The sequence below is a fragment of the Colletotrichum truncatum genome (assembly GCF_014235925.2).
Source record: "Colletotrichum truncatum strain CMES1059 chromosome Unknown Contig_0012, whole genome shotgun sequence".
Lineage (NCBI taxonomy): Eukaryota > Fungi > Ascomycota > Sordariomycetes > Glomerellales > Glomerellaceae > Colletotrichum > Colletotrichum truncatum.
In genome coordinates this window covers 693,578-710,477 of record NW_027222409.1, presented here as the reverse complement: position 1 = coordinate 710,477, position 16,900 = coordinate 693,578, and the positions used below count along the sequence as shown (strand labels likewise).

The 16,900-nt window shown below is 52.7% G+C and overlaps 4 protein-coding genes across 4 annotated transcripts; all 4 read left to right on the top strand.

The window, feature by feature from the left end:
* Positions 1 to 5,207: 5,207 nt before the first annotated feature.
* Positions 5,208 to 7,117, top strand: CTRU02_215027 (hexose transporter; the record flags this gene model as incomplete). The annotated part of the gene is made up of 6 exons (XM_036726461.1): positions 5,208 to 5,333; positions 5,396 to 5,684; positions 5,741 to 6,180; positions 6,234 to 6,556; positions 6,647 to 6,737; positions 6,791 to 7,117. The coding sequence occupies 6 exons, from the start codon at positions 5,208 to 5,210 to the stop codon at positions 7,115 to 7,117; spliced, it is 1,596 nt and encodes a 531-aa protein (XP_036581648.1).
* Positions 7,118 to 8,545: 1,428 nt separating this feature from the next.
* On the top strand, positions 8,546 to 8,851 carry CTRU02_215026 (uncharacterized protein; the record flags this gene model as incomplete). The annotated part of the gene is made up of 1 exon (XM_036726462.1): positions 8,546 to 8,851. The coding sequence occupies one exon, from the start codon at positions 8,546 to 8,548 to the stop codon at positions 8,849 to 8,851; it is 306 nt and encodes a 101-aa protein (XP_036581649.1).
* A 559-nt stretch (positions 8,852 to 9,410) lies between these two features.
* Positions 9,411 to 11,183, top strand: CTRU02_215025 (uncharacterized protein; the record flags this gene model as incomplete). The annotated part of the gene is made up of 1 exon (XM_036726463.1): positions 9,411 to 11,183. One exon carries the CDS (start codon positions 9,411 to 9,413, stop codon positions 11,181 to 11,183), a length of 1,773 nt encoding a protein of 590 aa, XP_036581650.1.
* Positions 11,184 to 14,831: 3,648 nt separating this feature from the next.
* Positions 14,832 to 16,651, top strand: CTRU02_215024 (carotenoid cleavage dioxygenase 1; the record flags this gene model as incomplete). Its single annotated transcript, XM_036726464.1, has 2 exons — positions 14,832 to 14,972; positions 15,023 to 16,651. 2 exons carry the CDS (start codon positions 14,832 to 14,834, stop codon positions 16,649 to 16,651), a joined length of 1,770 nt encoding a protein of 589 aa, XP_036581651.1.
* Positions 16,652 to 16,900: the final 249 nt, after the last annotated feature.

The window sequence follows — 16,900 nt, the reverse complement described above, 5'->3', positions numbered from 1 at the left end:
GAAGCTCGGGTTCCGAGATAGTCAACCATGTGGCAGCAAGTAAGCTGAAGCCTCCGTCTAATCACAGACTACAGGACGTGGATTGCAGTCCAGCTACCTTTGTGCCAGTCCTTTGTACGTCATCTCATATCCAGAGCGTTTGGCTTACCGTTAAGCCTAGCCGTAACACGCAATTGTCAACATCACGTCGCCATCTCGCAGTCAAAGTTTCGGTACGCCGGGGCAGCAATCGATTGACTGGCGGAAGCCCAAGAATATCATGAGTGTCCTTGGTACCACTCTATTCCCAGTGGCCGAACTCTTTTCAAACCGGCCTCATTTCGGAAATTCTTGCTTCCCCAGACTAGAAAATAATCAAGTTTGTATGGAACTGCCTGGTAGAAAGTTTACGAAGCCAGGTGTGCCTAACTTTTAGTTTAATAGCAGTTGGCTATGCTCATGTACACTAACATTTATCGAGTACAGTCGGGAATATTCTCGGAAAGCATGAACCAGTTTGATAGACCCAAATGCAAGCCAAGAGCTACTGAAGCTGTGAAGCCCTAGAAGTAAGTCAGGGGTAAAGGAATGAAGTGGCCGGCCAGTCTGTAACCATCAAGCATTGGTTTGGAAGAATGAGAAAGGTAGCACCCCCCAGTGACAATGAGCACCGCGGGGTTAGTCTCCAGAACAGAGAACCAACATGTTGGGGAAAGCCTCTTAACCAGGAAGGTTGGGATCGAATAGCCAGGAAGTGCTAAAAAACCTGGGGAAGACTCGGTGAGCGTACCCCTTTCTGCCTCCTTGTTACCAAGCATTAGACGGCCTAGTTATGCATCTGCTATGGGGTCTATATAACGGGCCGATTCTCGGAAAAGTTAGTCCCTGCGTGAGACTACGATGAGCGACTGCTTCCGCGAATAATTTCACGCCGGGTTAACGCGCGTGGCCAAACTTGATGCAATCCCCTGTCATTCTGCTCAACTGAAGTCGTCAAGAGCCTTCTGAACCCCAGAATTCAGGATTTATGAATGACAGCTTATGCTGCTTCGAAGATATTTCGTATGATACGGCGTCTCCCTCCGAATGAGACAGGTTGGAGCGCGCAATGGTGAGCCCTGATATAGAGAACGACTTGTCGTCGTCATCCATCAACCTTCGCGCTGCAACCTAGGTCTAGCCTTGGAAGGCTCATCATATAAACATCGTCTGCACTGCCATTGTCGTAAGCCGCCTCGGCGGGTCATTTGTGGTCTGGACCAGGCCACGAGCTGTGGCGATGGTGTCGCAGTCATACCTCATTTGGCTACAACAGGCTCTCGAACGAGATGGCATTTCTGGCATATTGGACGTGGCAGGCAGTATGGGCAAGCAAATTGGGATCACAGTTGTTCTTGTTGTTGTTGTTTTTACAGATGTGTTGAAGGCCATCCGTTACTCGCTGGCCGTTGGCAGGAAACGGCGCGCCGGAGCGGATAAGGTTGACGGCGGCACAGTACTTGACTCGCAAAGTTTATCGTTGACACTTGTCTCATCGCTACGGCTGAAAGCACATGGACAACTGAAGTAAAGATATCGGGCCTAAGGTGGGACCGGTGAGACGGCATGGATTCAGTTGCTGAGCCCGCCCGCAGTTATGGTCAACTACGCCTAGGTTATTGCAGGGTCAGTCGCTCTGGCCCTGGATATTCATGCGTTGATGCGGCGTAAGTTTGACAGTCGTCATGCCAATATTTGTTAAGTGTAATGAAGATGGCGGCTCTACAATTTGAATAGGATGAGTATGTCCAAACGGCCAAGGAAGCTCATGGTTGGTGGCGTAACCTTCGGAAGCCGGCCAGGCGGAGAGTTGTAGAGAGGAGGGCGATTAACTTTGATGTGCGTGAAAACGTGGGCGGATATGTTGCCTGCGGCTCAACTGAGGTTGTCGTGGGATGATGCCAGAAGCTTGGCAGATGGCAGATGGAGCTCATTTACAAAAGGCATCGAGGAAAGGCCGAAAAAGACAGCGGAAGTACTGGCGAATTGCAAAGGAAAGGACAAGAAAAGGACTAGCTGCCAAGGGGCGGATCTGCTAAGACTCGGACCGGGTGGGGATGAGACCAGGGTGAGAGTCAGGGTCCAGGATGCTGAGGAGATTTTACAGAACGACATTCCTCCGCTGGGGATCAGCGCGCGGCAGCAGTAGCTAACACCAGCCAAAGCAGGTGATGAGATCTGGAGGTTGAGCGACGCCGACCACGGCGACTACTGCGTTCTATAGTAGCATGGCGGAGATGGGTGGTAGCGGCGTGCTCCGGTGGTGGCAACGGGCGCTATGTGGTGGTGTAAGGAGGGCAAGCTAGAGAGGTTGACGGCAAGCCACTGACGTTTTAGAGTTTGGTTGGTGAGCTGATGGAAGACAATCAGAACCTGCTAGTTGCAAGGGAACCGCAAGACGGATGCTGATGGGAGATTTCAGCGAGCACTATTTTCATTTCTTCCGAATGGACGGAGATTATCGATGGCTTTGGGATTTCAGCGAAGACAGAAGCGTCGTGCAGCATCATTATGCAGGACGTGATATCGGTGCAGAAGCGGGCATTCGGTTGAGGTTGTCAACGATGTTGGAGAAGGGCGTTGGGTCGATGATGAGAAAAGACGCGAAAGAATCAGCGTTCTAAGCGACCGGGGCCAAGGCAGCGAATGAGAGGCAGCGACACAGAGATGGTGAAGGGGGGGCACAAGGCCTAAAGTAAGAAAACGGGCCGAACAGCACCAAGTTTCGAGACGATCGGGACTGGGGGAGGCCTGTACTGGATGAGGAGCCGAGGCCAGGCGTTGGTTGCCGGATCCATGCTGATGAACGTTTCCAGAGGTCCAACAGAGTGGAAAGGTGGAGGGGAAGAGTGGTTTTTCTTGGGGGGGAAAAGAAAGAAGAAGCAAAACAATTTGCTTGTCACCGTGTCTTGGAATGACAGGCTCTAGGGAAAATTACCCAACGAGGTTCCTTCCCTGATCAGCCACGAGAGGTCAAAATAGGAAGGGACGACAACATGAGGGATTGCCATGTCAGCAGCCATGAAAAGGAAAGACACCGGCCAGTTTTCAGGCATGTAGGGGGGTGAGCCGGCAGTTAGCGGGGCCAGGGCACCACGCGTCTTGGCTGCAGGTTTAGCAACATTTGCCCAACGACAAGCGCATCCCCTCTGTTGCTTCTTGCTCTTGGGTGTGTGTGTGTGTGTGAGTGTGGCAGGTCGTGACCATCGTTACTGCTTTGAACACTTGGCTGGCAACGGGTGGCATTGCTTAGCGTTGCTAGATGCCAGACCAGTCATTATCGTCCCTCCAGCTTAAATCGGTGTAATCGGTGTATTCCACCTTGACGGCCTTTCCGTGCCTTTCTTTCTATGTACAAGTCCCCTTCACATGGAGCCTTCCCCAACTGCATTGTACACAGTTGTATATCGATATCCGTTTTTCTTTCTATTTACATTTTTTGTGGAACCATAATATATTTTTATTTTCTTTCTTTCCTGCCACGACAACCTCCTGTCAAGTCTGTAGATGCAGGTTCGAACGGCAGTCCTAGTCTGGCTAAACCGTTTCGGTCATTCAATAATTCGCTATTTGTCTAACATATCATATACCGTCTCATCGATAACAAAGTGCTTTATGTTTCTGTGCGATATATGTCCCCTGTGTAGTAGTGAGTAGCATCAGTACCGCCCTACGTAATATCGAACCACCCACATACATAATAGTAGTACACTAGTCGGAAGAAACGTGCTTTGCCATAAGCGCCTTCTCCACGTACGTCTCCATATTCTTCCCCAATTCTCCAGAAAACCTTGTCATTGCGTCGGGAAACTGAGTCGCGGGGATTGGGGTAAACAAGCCTGGAAAAAAGTTTTTCGTCCACCTGCCATTCTATTCTGTACGCTCTTGTTTGAGAGAGTGTCGCCCGATCCACCAGCTACACATCTCAATCTACTACTGCGTCCGGGGTGCCTGTACAACCTTGTACACGTGCATAGTATGTAGTATGCAATATACCGTACCAGGAGAACAAGCATCGCCGAAGAGACGTACCCGCCTTGGTGCTGCGCTGATCAGAGCCAAGTTGAAATTACCTCGCTGAGCGTTTGGCTCATGTGCCATTTCATGCCGTCATGTCTTGGCTTGTATCTCACCTTCCCTTCAATCCCGTTGGCTACGTGGTATACGTTGCATACAGTTACCTAAGGCACTGAGACCGCCTTGGACTCTGAGTGGAGGCTTGCCGCCAGCGCGCGTTTCCTCTAGAACCAAGAGCAAGCGCTACAGGTTTTACACTTTCCAGTCTGCTACGTTACGAAAACTAGTCTCCAAAGAAAAGAAAGAGCTACCCCAGACTGCCACCACCCTGCACACCCTCTTTTCCTACAGTCTACCCCCCCTTCCACCCCTTGTCCGTGCTCCAGCTGGGGTTCATTGTCGGGGTGAGTGCGCCCATGGAGCCCCAGGTGGGCTGCAACTTTACTCTTGCCTCTAGTGAACCCTGACCTGCATGAAGAGAAGGTAGGCAGGTAGGTAGGTAGGTACCTGTCTATTGCAATTTTCCATTGTATTTTTTCTCCTGTTTTCTTTCTATAGTTCTTACCTCCAAAGTTGTAACCACTCACCTGCCATGTAAGTACTGGATACTTTGCCATCTGCCCGTCATTTGCCTGCCCGCACTTGTATACAGTTCCACAACCTGGACATAAAACTCACCGCGTCAACAACGCCTGCTCAACGCGCTTCGAAGCAGACTTGCTTCAAGTACCTCCCTCGTGATCCTTCATCGGCCCTATAGTGGCCTGTTCGTCGGTTCCCCACATCATTTGTCTGAACTCGAGGCCAATGACCCCCCTCGGCAGGCTCCAGGCCTGGACCAACTTGACCTGACCTCATCCATGGTCCTGCATCACATAGAAAAACCACACCAGACAGAGTGGAACATCGGTACCACCGTAGTACGGGCCCCCGCGGTTTTGGAGAAGCAAGTGTGGGAGCTCCGCGCCCTACCACACACCCTGCACTCTGGGGGAACTTTATATATCGCCGTTTCCTCCCATCTTTTCGTCCCCCAGTCTGTCCGTTCCCTTGTCTTCGTGCTCAAGCCTCCAGTTGCCCAAATCTCAACCAGTCGACGGGTCTGCGGCTCTTGAAGTGCATTGCCCGACTATTGCCATTTCACATTCGACTTCACCAACCCGCACATCATCATGGGTATCAAGCCAGCTAACGAGCCGGGCAAGGCCTGGCCCGCCATCCTCATCGGCTTCTTCGTCGCCTTCGGTGGTCTCCTGTTCGGATATGACACGGGTACCATCAATGGCATCCTTGAGATGGTAATCCTTCTTGGTTGTTCTTCGTCTTAGCAAGCGACTTACTCTGACATTTTCCTCTCTAGTCCTACTGGCAACGCCTCTTCAGCACCGGCTACGTGAACACTGCTGGCAACCCCGATGTCTCTCCCTCTCAAGAGTCCGCCATCGTCTCCATCCTCTCCGCCGGTACCTTCTTCGGCGCTCTCGCTTCCCCCTTTTTGGCCGACACTATCGGACGTCGCATGGGTCTTGCTGCTTCTACCTGGGTTTTCAACCTCGGTGTCGTTCTTCAGACCATTGCCGTCGACATCCCCGTCTTCCTTGCTGGCCGTTTCTTCGCTGGTTTCGGCGTTGGCTTGATCTCCGCTCTGGGTGAGCACTCTCTTAGTATGCAGGACCACGCCAGTTTCGTAACTAACCTGTTGTAGTTCCCCTTTACCAGTCCGAGACTGCGCCCAAGTGGATTCGTGGTGCCATTGTCGGCGCCTACCAGTGGGCCATCACCATCGGCCTGCTCCTGGCCGCAATTGTAAACAATGCTACCCACAACCGCCAGGACACCGGTTCCTACCGTATCCCCATTGCCGTCCAGTTCGCCTGGTCCATCATTCTCTTCGTCGGCATGCTTCTTTTGCCTGAGACACCTCGCTTCCTCATCAGACGTGGCCGCATGGACCGCGCCGCCAACGCGCTGTCTAGACTTCGCCGCCTTCCCGAGACCGACCCTGCTATTGCCGATGAGCTCGCCGAGATCAAGGCCAATCACGACTTCGAGAGCAGCATCGGCTCCGCCAGCTACCTTGACTGCTTCAGGCCCCCTGTCCTGAAGCGCCAGTTCACCGGCATGGCCCTCCAGGCGCTCCAGCAGGTGGGATTCACTTACTACTGTGTGCGAAAGTTATTGCTAACCTCTGTCGACAGCTCACCGGTATCAACTTCATCTTCTACTACGGCACTCAGTACTTCCAGAACTCTGGCTTCTCTAACGGTTTCGTCATTGGCATGATCACCTCGTCCATCAACGTCGTCTCGACCCTCCCGGGCATGTACGCCGTCGACCGCTGGGGTCGTCGCCCCCTGCTTCTGTGGGGTGCCGTCGGCATGTGTATCTCGCAGTTCCTTGTTGCTATGCTGGGAACCTTGACCACCAGCCAGGACGCGAGCGGCAACATCATCGTTCTCAACCTGCCCGCCCAGAAGGCTGCCATCGCCTTTGTGTGCATTTACATCTTCTTCTTCGCCTCGTAAGTTACCCTTGAACTGTCTTTGGGGGAACCTTTCCGGGTTTACGCCAAAACATGGGACACACTGGAACAGGCAACTAACACTTGCAGAACCTGGGGTCCCCTCGCTTGGGTCGTCAACGGTGAGATCTTCGGACTCAAGACCCGTGCCAAGTCGCTTTCCCTGTCTACAGCCACCAACGTAAGTTACACAAAGCGCTTGAAAGCTTATTGCTCGATACTGACAAAACACAGTGGCTCCTCAACTGGGCTATTGCCTACGCAACCCCCTACCTGGTCAACTACGGCGAGGGCTACGCCAACCTGCAGTCCAAGATTTTCTTCGTCTGGTTCGCCGCATGCTTCCTCTGCATCGCCTTTGTCTGGTTTTTCATCTACGAGACCAAGGGTCTTACCCTTGAAGAGGTCGAGGAGCTGTACAATGAGGTCAGCGTTGCCAGCAAGTCTGTCGGCTGGCGCCCGTCCACCACCTTCCGGGAACGCACCGGCGCCGATGGCGACAAGGCGGTACCCAGCGGCGAGGGCGACATTGCTCACCACGAGAAGACCGTTTCCGCCTGAGCTTTTGTCTGAATCCGTTCAGCTCACAAGGCGCTGGAGCTGGCGGGTGTAGATGGACCTCGACTTTGTCCAAAGCGAGCCAAGACAGGAATTAATTATGCATATGCCTTCCTCGAGATACCACAACTAGTTTTACAAATAATATTTACCCTTTTCAAATAGCATAATATGTTCCCATGTGTTTGATTGTGTTTGCATTGTTGTTGTCGCAACTCCTTTTATGGTAAGACGGAGCAACAGAATGCCGCTCATATGTTTGCCAAGTCTGGTTCGTATTACGGAGTGGTCATGAGCAGGGGACAGCCACGTCGCATCATGGAGGTAAGAGTCACTGATTATATGGAGGATCAAGCCTCAAAGTTGGTTCTAGAATCGGCAACAGGAAATAGGAGTTAGGACGGCATTACCCAACACACATACTCGAATGAAGGGCCATGACGACGAGGCTTGACCGGCCATGTTCCAGCCGTTGTACGCCGCCTGTCATCCGCATGCAGATGCAACCCGCGCTTCTCCCCCATGCCGACTGGCTGATTTCTCACCCCCGGCCCGGCAGCGCGGTTGGTTGCCTTACCACCCGACGATAAAGCGAGGTTCACCCACGCCGGACCAATCAACGCAGTCCGCCTGGCGATCCCCTATACGCCCTACAACACCTCATGACATGTTTTTCCTCTTACAAATCAACCACCCCTCCAAAACCAGGCCAAACCCGGAAAATGTCGACCAATCCTGATGCGAGGACATCTTTGACGTGCGAGCACCTGCAGCTCAGTGATTTAACCCTCGCGAGCCCAATAGGCGATTCACCGGGTCGTCTTCGGCCGAACCGTCTACTTCCATTGGATCACGCAACCTACAACCCACAAAGTTCACCCGGCACTCTGCGCAGGGAACGGTACCCCCCCCCCCCCCCCCCCCCCCCCCGTGGCTTGGAGGTGCATATGCTTGCGAAGCCTAATGTCGGATTTTATAATCCGACGTAGGTGGGCATCCTGAACAAACCTCCTTTTGTGACGAACGACTGCAGGGTTAAAGGGTAAAGGGTAAGGCTGTTGGGCGGCGGAAGGAGACACGGAACGACGGTCAGCAGGCTGCATGATGGGGAAACACTGCGAGAATGAGTCAAGATGGTTTGGTAATTTTTTTCTTTTCTTTTTTGGTTTTCCTTGATCGAGCGGTGAAGTCGGATGATCACTACGAATATTGGTCTTGTATGAGGGGTTGGAAATGTGTATATAATGGATGGTTTCGTTCTCACATTTTGAAACTGAAAATTAGAAAGATATCATCGCATCACATTCACATCTCTTCTCTACCAAGTTTACTACCAAATCTACCAAATTCATATCTACTCCTTACACAAACACTCACAAACACTCACACACACACACACACATCACACACAAACAAACACTCATAAATACAATGGCCTCCCGCTACCCAATGCCCAACGTCTACACCAAGGAAAAGAAGACCTCGTCGTCGTCGTCGTCGTCGTCGTCTTCCGCCTCGGACGTCGCCAAGTCTTTCCTCAACAGATTCCAATCATACCCCGCCGTCGCGTCCTCCGCGTCCCGGTATCCTCTTCCAACGGTCTACGCGGCACAGCCGTCGTCCAAGAGTGCTTCGCAGGGCAACCGGCAGCAGCAGCACGTGTCTGCGGGTCCTCGGTCTTCGGTGGAATCGTGGGATACCGTCGACCAGATCAAGTACGATCAGATGCGGTCTTGAATATGTGCGTGGGAGCTTTTGAGGTGTGAGGTTTTATATGAGGGATGGGGGTTTTCTCTGGACACGTGGAAAAAACTTGGATGGTTTTCCGGTGTAGTTGGGAACAGAGATTGTTACGAATGTTTGGGTGTTGGATTATGTTCCGGATTTGTTTAGTTTAATTTAGACCAATTTTCCTTTCGTTATAGAAGCTGTGTGTTTACCCAATTGGAATGTTCTGTATTCAACTGTCAGTGCCATCTTGGTTTGCATGAATGTGTGATAATCCATACCGCAATGCTAACCCCGAGGTTGAATGGTTCCTGTGGAAGCAGCAGCAGTGTCAGCCGCGGTAGCGCAAAGGTCTCATTGTAACGCGCTTCTTTGTTCCTGGATTGGTGTCTTGCTGGTTGCGGTCGAGGAGCTTCGGCCAAGGAACAGAATTGGCCATTGTTGATGGACCGTCCTGGTGGACAAGGGTTTTCGGTTTGAGGCTTGTTGGTATTCTGGACAATAGCACAATGTAAGTCAATAGGAGTACTGTGAGGTGTGGTTTTTGAAAGACAAATAATGACCGAATATGCTCGTTTCTAGAACTTTTAAAATACAAAAAGCAACTCTTTCTTATGGCTTCGCGCTGGCTATACATGTCCATGGGTCGATATATCTCTCGGCTCATGTCAACGTACGTCCAGAAACTTCCGCAAATCATAGATGTCCGTCACCTCCACAGCTTCAGCCAACCATGTGCATCCGACACATCCAATTCTTCGAATGCCCCTCGAGGGAAGGCCCCTCCAAGCGCCATCGCATAAAGAGCAACATCCTCTGCTCCAATCACCACCCCTGCTGCGAATCACATTGGGAACGTCGCAGCAGCCACTACCGCTACATGTGCCCCGGCTGCTCGGGAGAGCCCCCAGAGGTTCCGCGCGAGAAACCCTGCAATGAGCATTGGGAAAGAGACGTTTCCGAGGACGAGGCCTGGGTCCAGAACCACCTTGACAGCCTCTGCAACGCCGTGACCCTCTGGGCCTGGGGTGAGTTCGCCGCCCCTACCCAACGCGTTTCCATCAGGGAGATGGCGCGCCTGTACCCGGCCTTCTATCTCGAGCGGCGCTGCAAGGAGCACGACCATCGGCCCTCCCGTTGCCAGTGCGAGGCCAACGGGCCGCTTTCATACCTGTACAACCCCGCCACGGCGCTTCGACGGCGCTTCACTGACGAGACCGCCTCGGCCTTTGCCCGGGATCCTCACCTCCAGAGCGAACACGCACGACAAGTCTTTGCTGACGTGCACCGGAACCTGACGGCCATGTGCGGGGATAAGAACCTCTATTTCAAGGACGGCATCGCGCGGCAGCCCTTTTTCTCGCTAGAAGCCATCGAAAAGAGGCGACATACGATGAACCGTGTCGTTCGGAACGCGTGGCGAGCCGTGGAAGATGATTTAAGGGATACCGCCAAGGCAAACGAGGCCGGTTGGACTGAAGCGCACACGCTCATGGAAGTCCAGGCCCTCCGCCGTAGAAACCTCGTCAGGTTCATGGGCGAGATCCTGTTGTACGACAACGGCATCTCAACGGCCAAGTTCTGCCTCGCTATCGAGCGACTCGCTCACATCATCCAAATGCCCCAGAAGCGGGAGTCATCGGGTATCATCGCCTTGGAGAATCTCGCCCTCGTAACATCCTCACACGACAGGGAACCGCGGGCAGACGAGCCCTACGACGAGCTGATGAAGCGGGCTGTTTCGTATTTTGCTGGCAAGCGTAAGACGTGGGCCAAAGAGATACGGAACTATGCGGCAAAGCGGATGCTCTTCGAGGAATCCACCACTCTTATAAACGGTCTCGAGCTCCGGGCACTATCTGGAGATGACGAAGGTCACGACAACTGCAGCATCTGCTACGTGGACTACTGGGAAGCCCCCTTAAAACCTTCGTCGATAGCCAGTCCCACGGCGGAACAGAGGACGTGGCCGGGGAGACTGGTCTCGCAGTCCAGCAACGCCGAGTCCAATATTTCGAACCAGATCCGGCGGCTGAGGTGGGACGACGATCCCGACGTCCAACGGCGTATCTTTGGCGCCAACCTGTCAGGGGTTAGCATGGCTGATCATGGGGAGCCGGCAGTGCGTATTAAGCATTGCGGCCACATCTTTGGAAGGAGCTGCTTGTTCCGCGCGTGGGTGACGGAGGCCAACGAAGCGGGCCGGAGACCGGCGTGCCCCTACTGTCGGGCAGAGCCCCCCCAACGTGTATACCAAATAATCGAATCGTTTGTTGGGGCACGGCTCACGATAGACCCGGGCTGGCACTTGCCCACGTTTCTCTTGTCCCTTATCGATTAGATATACTTATGTCGGTAGAGCATGCATGGCATGAGTATTGCGGTAATCTAAAGACCCGATGTTGTTACAACACTGTTTAGTTACTAGCATGAAAACAACATCTCTGACGCAACAACAGTCGGGAGTGAGTGATGGGTGTATCGGCAAAAAATGACAATGTTTGCGCAATTCGAGCCTCTTAATCCCGTCCACCGAAGTCGCTGTGTAAGTAACGCAAGGGCAGTCTTGGGCGACGGGCAAGACCTTGTGCAACAAACCACTCAAATATCGGGAATGAGATGGCCACAAGGTTGGTGAGGTGGTACACTGCGGAAGCTAGCCGCTTCGGAGAAGGCGTCTCACGCAGGACTTAATTCGGAAGAGACATTGAAGTGCATCTGCAGGAGCCCGGCCGGACCGGAGATGGAAGGTACGATGAATTAATGTTATGCCGAGCGACTATCGGCGGTGCCACCTTCATAGCAGTCGCTGCTTATTGGGCGCCGTCAAATAAAGGACCGTCATTATCTCGGGACTTGGTGAGGCTGGTTGCGGCTGTTCCAAGAGCGAGCAAGAAAGAATGAGGGGCAGTAGCATGATAAAGATATGGTTAAAAGTAATAAGCTGGCAACGTCGTCTAGGAAGCTATGCAGGTTACCAGATGGTGCAGATGTAACAGCATAGCTAGTCTTAATTCGGTAAATCAGGCGAAAAATATTCTAGACAGAAACACTGGGAGCAAGCGTCGGCTGGTAAATGACGGACCACGCTCTTGGCTGTCTCAACAGGATAGAGAGCCGAAATGGATCAACTGCGGCAGTGTGCAGCAGAATTGGCGTGCTGAAGTGGCGTGTTTCAGCCTCATGCGAGAAATTGGATCTTTGGAATGCCGATTTCGGTCTTGGGAGAATCATGTTTATACTAAGACGGGGAAAGGGAAAAAAAAAAAAAAAAAAGAAGGTTATGGTTGAAGGACGTGATGGATGGTGTTAGTGGTGACGATGCTTATGGAGATGGTGCGCGGTTGACGGAGGTTAGGAGCTTCTGTGGAGCCTTCTGAGATGGTACTGGTCAGCGTTAGTGCGCTGTGGCGCTCGATACCAAGCCACGCCACAACAAGCCTCACCGGTGCCGGACAGCACACTTGAATCCAGATGGGCGGGTCAGATGGTGCTTACAGACTGGGATCATAGCTCATTGGTAGGCAGACGGATGAAAAAAAAAAAATAAAAAAAAGGGAAGAAGGAAAAAAAAAAAAAAAAAAAAGAAGAGAAAAGAAACGAAAAAGGCGGAAACGAGTGAGATGGCAGACAGGTTGGTCTTGCCCAAAAAGCGATGCAATAAGCGACAACTGGGGAAAGGTACTACCTACGCAATGTGCCTCACCTTAGTCAGTAGATAGCTAATGGTCAGAGCTTCTTCTGATAGGGCCAATAGAAGAAGAAGAAGAGCCTTGGCTTCGGTTCAATAGCTCTGGGATTGGCTGAATGTTTGGAAATGGCCCGTCATTGGTCCCATCTCCCGCGCAAGGGATGCTTAGGCGGGGAAGTAAATATGGGCCTTTTGACCCGACTGAGTGGATTCATTCGCTTAAGCTGCAAATGTGAGTCGTCCACATAGGGAGAGATCCACTGATGATGGGGCCTTTCCCAGCTGTACTACTAGTAAGTATGTGGTAGGTACTCTGAAATGGTAGTGCACCAAGTCGGGGGCCAAAGACAGAAGGAGACACTGATGGACTGGGGTCTGCCATTTGCTATACTATGTACACGGTATTTCTCCTTCTTCTGGCTTTTCGTTGACGCAACTCAAGACCAAGACTCTCATCTGACTTTATGCAGATGCGACCACTAAACACATCAACGTTACACTCAAAACTGTCTCGCATTGGACCACTTTTTTTTTTTTTTTTTTTTTTAAACACTTGACCCTTAGACTGAAGCTCTATCTCGGGGTCCTCGTGCGAACGAACGACCCTGCCGATTCCTCCCACACACGCATATGCGAAAGGGTACTTCGATGACGAGTCCATAGGCTATGACGGGACCGTCGGCGCCGCAATCAGGCCGTTTGAACCACCCAGTCCCAATCATACGCGTTGGTCTCGAATGAATCAATCATGACATATGCTCTTCATCATCCGAATCCGACGGTTCCCATGACATTTTGCCATCTGCCAACCAACACAGCTTCACACCCCCAACACCACATCAACGCCCGTACCGTCACAGCTCACGCCGCTCTGTGCCACACATCTACGCCCATTTCCATCCATCACACTCACGCGCTGTCTCTCGGACCTTTTTTCTCTCTTCCATTCTGATGGCTTGCAGGAAGAACTTGTACCGTACCCTGGCATTGTCTTGATTCGGTAAATGACCCGCATTATCCCATCCACTGGTACAGAGCAACAGCACTTTGGCCGCCTTGTCATCCGTTCCCTACGGCCGTACTGTACTGGGCGCACCATAACGGTGTGATATGGTTTTCGCAGGCCACTTGACCACTGCATATTCTTATTGCTTTTTTCCATCTTTATTTTGTTTTCTCACCTTTTTGATCGCATCTAAAAGTCTTTTTAGCCTTCCGGCCTGTGCCCGCAGCCAATCCTTGCATAGGCTCGCCATACACACGCCACATCCACCACCACCACCCGTCTCCCCCGGCCTCTGTCTCTTATCCCCCCGTCTCCGATCCATCTCACCGGCTTTCCGGGATAAAGCGCGTCACCATCCAACAGCCGCCAGTACCGTCAATCCGCCTGTCATTTGTCTACCTGGTCAATAACCCGGCAGAGGGGTAGGGAAGGCCCTGCGCCCAACCACAACTGCTTGTTACGTCCGTATCCTTTCTGACCGTGTGGTCGACCCGTACCACCTCCACTCGCATTCTCTTTCCGCCCCGGCACGCTCTCGTCTCTTGCAACGATAGCTTCTCGCACTCGCACCGGCTAGTCTGTTAGTTGCGTGGCAGCCTTCCAGACACATCCACCGAGTAACCTCTAGTCTCCGCTGCCGTTCGCTTAGTCCAAGTCGCAACGCCTCTCGAGCGAGCGGATCCCTCGTCCTTTTCCAAACTTGTATTCCCTTCTCGAGGTTACTTAAAACCCACTATCTCTCTTTCTCTCTAAAACCTTTCCGCTTCACACATCGCTCGAGACCCTGGTTTCATCGCTACACCACCTGTTTGGCTGAGTCTCTGCACATCAGCCGCTAGCCACCGACGATCAGACTGCGCTTTCCTTTTTTCGACATCTGGAACGTGCCGTCCCAATCTGACGGTGCCTCACTTATCCGCCCATAAGTCCGCATCTTACCGAATCACATCTCACTCACATCTCACTCACATCTTCACTACATCGTGTCTCACCAGATTTACAAGGGGTTGTCAAGGTGATTCACCTTCTCATAGTAAGTCGTCTACACTCATCACCAAGTAACTACTTTCAGCATTTCTATATTTTCCCCATCATTTATCATAATTCTCGTTACAGCCACACTGAGTTTTAACTACATCTTATTCGTTTCATACCTCGGCATTGGTTGTTTGACAGCACGGCTTTGAACCACTTACACTAACTCTGGCTAGGAATCTGGCAGACTGAGATCTCAACAGACCGAGATTGGCCATATTTGAATATCCTTTCGAACTCATTGGGCGACTGACAATATGACCGCCACCATAACCACCACCACCAGATTGGCAGCGGAAACTGTCCTTCGCACCGCCAAGGACGAGGCATCAGACCTGCAAAAGCTCCGCGACAACAGACTCAAGGGCTCATATGATGAGTGGCCAAACGAAGCAGGAGTAAGTCGACGCCACCTTGCCAGACCAAACGTGATTCTAACAGACACTAGTTTGACGGACTCACCGAAGAGCGTGGCCCTATCGAGCTCAATATTCAGGGCGAGATTCCCGCCTGGGCAGCCGGCGCCCTCTACCGCACAGGTCCAGGAAGCTGCAAAATCGAAAACACCCCCAAAGGCACTCACTACGTCTCTCACTGGTTTGACGGCCTTGCTCACACGCACAAATTTGACATCATTGCTCCAGAAGCCGAGTCTGATAGCAAAACCCGCGTTCTGTACTCGTCGCGACGCCAGTGCGACCAACTTGTCAAAGATATCCAAGCCAACGGTTTCCAGAACCGTTTCTCCTTTGGCCAACGCCGTGACCCTTGCGTTGGCATGTTTGGCAAGATCATGAGTGTCTTCTCCAAGGCGACCGCACCAAACATCTGCGTCGCCGTGAATGCAAACGTTCCTGGCCTGACCCCAGCTGTTTCCGAGCCAAACCAAGGCCCCTCGGGGTCTGGACACCGCAACGGTGTGCGCAGTGTGTGGCTCTCCACTGACGCGAATCCTCTCCTTGAAATCGACGCGGACACGCTGGAGCCTGTGGGCACCGCTCGGCAGAACAAGCTTCACCCGGACCTCACCGGCCCTATGTCTTGTGCACATGCCCAGCGAGACCCTGAAACGGGCGACATGTTCAACTTTAACCTCGGATTCGGACGTCTCGCTACGTATCGTATCTTTCGCGTCAGCGCCGCCACTGGCAAGACGGACATCCTGGCATCCATTTCCGAAGCTGAGGCGAAGCCTGCCTACATCCACAGTTTTTTCCTCACCAAGAGTTTCGTTATCCTGTGTATTCCTGTGACACATCTGGGATTCAACGGCCTGAAGGTCCCCTGGGAGCGGAACATTCTCGACGCCATCGAGCCCTTTGACGAGGCCAAGCGTTGCCGGTGGTACTTTGTGGACCGTATTCACGACAAGGGCGTGGTCGCCACCTTTGAAACCCCGGCCGGCTTCTTCTTCCACTCGACCAACTCTTTCGAGGAAGCGGCAGAGGACGGTTCTGGTATCGACGTCTTTTGTGAAGCCGCCGCTTACCAGAACCACAGCATCCTCCACAACTTCTACTACGACGTCATCCTCAACAGGAACAACGCAGCCCACAAGTTCTGGACGGAAGGAGACCGCTTGAAGAACAGCTACGCGAGTCTGCAGCGGTACAAGTTCAGAATCCCAAGCGATAACGCCGACGCCACGTCGCCCACAGAGCCCGAACTGGTCCTCTCGATTCCCGCCCCGCATGTCGGCGAACTGCCGACCATCAACCCGGCCTTCCTCACCCGGCGTCACCGCTACGTCTACAGCCTGCCGGACCGCGGGCTCAGCACCTTCCTCGACGCCATCGTCAAAACGGATGCCGACACGCGCGAAGCCCTCATATGGCAGTCCCCGCAGGCCCACACTCCGGGCGAGCCCATATTCGTGCCCCGACCCCCTTCCGCTGGCGGCGACCCGCTGACCGAGGACGACGGCGTCATCCTCAGCGTCGTGCTCGATGGCACTGCCCAGACGAGTTACCTCCTCTGCCTAGATGCCAAGACCATGACGGAGCTAGGTCGTGCCGAGTGCGACTTCGCCGTCGGCATGGGGTTCCACGGCATCCATGCCCCCTCGGGACCAATCTAGAAGACACTCTGGGTTTATTTACATGGTGATCTGCATTTTTCTTTCACGAGTCCCTTCAATTGTCATTCTCCTCTTGTTTCACGACACGATATCTTGACGATGATGAATGGCGGGGACAAATTTCCTATTTCATTTCTATTTATTTCTCTTTGTATGTTTGGCGACGGCGACGATGGCGTTGGGGGATGACAACACTACGCGACCTGTGGGTTCGCAACGGGAAAGGGGTGGCTTTCTGATACGGGGGGG